Source organism: Austrofundulus limnaeus, unplaced genomic scaffold, assembly GCF_001266775.1.
Source record: "Austrofundulus limnaeus strain Quisiro unplaced genomic scaffold, Austrofundulus_limnaeus-1.0 Scaffold518, whole genome shotgun sequence".
Taxonomy (NCBI): Eukaryota; Metazoa; Chordata; class Actinopteri; order Cyprinodontiformes; family Rivulidae; genus Austrofundulus; species Austrofundulus limnaeus.
Window position 1 is genome coordinate 235,392 of NW_013952920.1, and position 3,625 is coordinate 239,016.

General features: G+C 42.4%; 1 protein-coding gene across 1 annotated transcript in view; it reads right to left on the bottom strand.

Annotated features, from left to right (window-relative positions):
• Positions 1-1,151: 1,151 nt before the first annotated feature.
• Positions 1,152-3,625, bottom strand: part of LOC106530414 (uncharacterized) — a 14,107-nt gene continuing 11,633 nt past the window's right edge. The window contains exon 2 of the mRNA XM_014026023.1: positions 1,152-2,241. Coding sequence (XP_013881477.1) covers positions 1,244-2,241 — 998 coding nt within the window. The 3' untranslated portion in view covers positions 1,152-1,243. The remainder of the gene's footprint in view (positions 2,242-3,625) is intronic.

The following is a 3,625-nucleotide window of genomic DNA, read 5'->3' on the forward strand; positions in this document are numbered from 1 at the left end:
AAAGAAACCACTGTGAAACATTTATCATGATTAATTAATACCTGTTTAAATAATCATTCTGAACCTGTGTCCAGATAAATGTAGGATTTTCTTAAGAAAAACTCAAAATTATATTACTGATGTTTCAGTAAAATAAAAACAGTGATTTATAAAAACACAATGAAAAACATGGTGTTGATTTTCTGTGATTCATTAATCTATTTTAGGCACGATAAAAGAATAGAAGTGATTCTATATTCTTTGTGACAGTCATCATTATGATTAACAAATGCATAAACATTCTTAGTTAAACAACCAATGAATCATGAACAGATTGTTTCTGTTTAATATCTGATTAAGAGAACTGAAGTCCTCGTGTAGGTTGAAATGACCCACCATGGCCTAAAATAGAGTTCAGCGTTCCTGCCTCCTCTCAGGCCTGTGCGAGACCTGCTTTGAGGCAGTAACTCCTGTTTCTTCACTCGAGGTGACCCCTACACAACCATCTCTAGTTCCTTCTGTGACACAAAAGATCTCAGCTTTGAAATGTTCCTTAAATGATAAAAACAGTTACGAACTTAAAAAACATCCGATTTAGCTTTCAATGATGCATTGTCTGCTATTTGGTAGTCACCAGAAGCTATTTTTCGCCTGTCTTCCCTCCATGACGCAGCAGCCGTTAGCTAGCTAGCTGCTCTCCATCCATCATGCTAACGGGGTGACGTATACATATATATGAGGGCGGCTATACTTCCGGTCAGAATAGATTTGCTCATTCATATGTACTGTCTACCCGCCCACATTTTCTTTATTTATACCCATGCCCGTGAAACAATACTGTTTTATTTTCAACCCGTAGATTACAGTTTTCTGCGGGTACCCGCTGGGTGCAGTACTCTGAGCCATGATACCAGAGCCTGTCTGTATAATGTCTTGTGACGTCCACGGCCTACCCCAGTTACCACTACTGTGCATGTGTGTCAAGGACAGAAAGGCAGATGTGGCAGTGGAAGGTGTCAAAGCAGTTTGGAGAAAAAACTAAGTAAAGAAAAAAAAGATTAATCGATTATTAAATTAGTCATCGATTATTTTAATAATCGATTAGTCATTGATTAATAAATTAATCGTTGCAGCTTATTATTGTATCATGTTTTTGATCGGAGTTTGTTTTACAGAATGAAATGTCTGAATGAGTGCTCATCCACTACTGGTGATTCCATACTTTTTGCCAGGGGTTGTATTTAAATAACACTTGAACAATAATTTAGTCTCCAAAACCAAACGGGCCTTGATAATTTGCCAAAACACAACAGTTGTGCCAGATCTGATTGACAGCTCCTATTAAAGTGAGCGGCACAGGAGAATTCCAGATGTGGTAGCGCTTCACTCTGGAAACTGCTCGCTCCGCAATGATCCGCAGCCGAGCAACGGCTTGGGTCTCCTCTGTCTCCTTCTTGCTGAACTGGCCAGGATGTCTAAATGGTGGAACGCTGAGTTTGGCTCCAACTTTATAGAGGAGGTCTTGGATGAGGAAGCCTCTATCTGCCATGACTTCATCCCCTGGCTCAAGCAGAGGAATGATTCCACTGATCTTAGTGATTTCTTTATCAGAGATGCAGCCTGTGTACAACGCTGAAACAAATGTCACCAGGCCACAGGGAGCGACTCCGATCAGCCCCTTCAGAGTGGTGCGGTTCTTGTAGGCAGGGATTGTTTCAGACGGTAATGTGGGGGATGATGCAGACTCCAGAGCAACTTCTGTGCAGCGCAAGATGACTCGTACATTTGGAGAGAACTTCAGGAATCTCTGAGGTGTGCTGGCTTTGACCTTCTCCCGACTGATCCATACGTTGATGGAAGAGAATACGATATAAAGGTAGTTGGCCCAGGTGACGGTCACTCGGCTGACAGTAGCTACGCTGACCTGAAACATATCAGCAATGAGCTGCTCCTTCATGCCCACTGCCACCCTGAACGAGTACATCAAGAACTCGTCAATCAAAGGCATGTAACAGGCGGGGCTGGGTTCAGCAAACGCTTCCTCTCCGAGTCTCCGTGCTCTGGTCCAGTACGCAATGCGGGATGCAGATGGTGCAATAGACTCCCAGAAGATCCGGAACACACACTCAGATGGAAATTTGGTGTAGAACTGGATCTGGTCATCAGAGGCACAGTAACGGCTGAAAAGTGTGGGAGAGAAATCTACTTTCTGGAGTCTGGCTTCAAGCTCCTTGATGTAATCCAGAGCATCATCCAGTGCACCTGTAAAACCACACAATAAAACGTTAGCATGAAAGAAACTAAAATTACTGAGCTACAGTAACATTATTTTCATAAAGATCAATACATTTTATCCAGTTATTTCCATAGGCCTGGAAGTGGGGAGAAAAGTGAACCTCAGTACCCAGGGCCCGGGAAGGGAGAGGGGCCCATGCAGCGGCGCTGGATTAATTTTTTAGGTGGGGGTGGGGTGGGGGGCTGGGTTACGCACTCACGCACCTAGTACGTCAGGGGCACACGTTCAGTTTTGCCACACGGTAATCTCAGTGGGTATTGATAGTCATCAGATATGGAAAAGCTGCAAATAAAGTCTAAAACGAAAAATAAAATAAAACAAACTGCAGTCATGAATAAGGTGTTTTTTTATTTTTAAATATTTTTCAGCTCACCAGCAGCCACTTTTGAGCTTGACTCATCATCAAGCAACAGTTAAATAATGAAGTTTTCACCTGTGATTGTTTTGTTACTTAAATCATTTATTAGGATGATCACAGTAAATCCAACTGCTTTATAAATGACCATGAAAAAAACTAAACACATGTAAATAATATATACTGAAGTTTGGAACAGCGGGTCAGAAACTTGCACTGTAAACCCAGTCTTTTTACGCAAGAGATGGTGAGTAAAGCAAAATTTAGGTAATTTAGTTAACAACAAACTTTATTTTGAGGGGAAAACGAGGAAAATGACATTTCCTCGTCTGACAGCATTTTGTCATCACAGTGCAGCAGCAAACTCCAGCTGCTTTAGGACAGCAACTTTAATGACAAACTCCGCAAAATTATTTGTTTACCCTGACTGAAAAGTTATTTGCTCTGGGTCAGGTGAGCATTTGGCCCGGACCTGTAAAAGGACTATGGGTTCGTTTTTTTCCCCCCACTCCACAACCCGTCAGCGTGGATCTGTAGAACGGATGGTTGAGCACAGGTTTGGGCCAGATGTGGCACAAAATACAAAATTCTTATTTTATTTTTAGGCTGCTTTTGATCAGAGCCAAAACATTTTTTCAGGTATCAGGCATGTTTATGATCACAGCTCGACCCAGAGCTGGCACATGTGCGTAAACCCTCCGACTGTTCTCCACGGGTTGTGCACACAGCGCCTCATCTAAATAGGCAACTTTATTAATTTATTATCAAGAGTTTGTTCTCATTTTTACATCATTATAGTTATGAACTGCACTGCCTTCTAGAAAACACTGCACCAACATAAGCATCAAGATCAACTACAGCTTGCGAGTGAGTGCACATCATCAGCTGAGCGCTGCACAACGAGAGAGAGAGAGAGAGAAAGAGTTGGGTGTAGCCTGTAAATGTCGCGGGACCAGCTGATGGGCAGGGCCATAAAGTGTGTGTGTGTGTGTGTG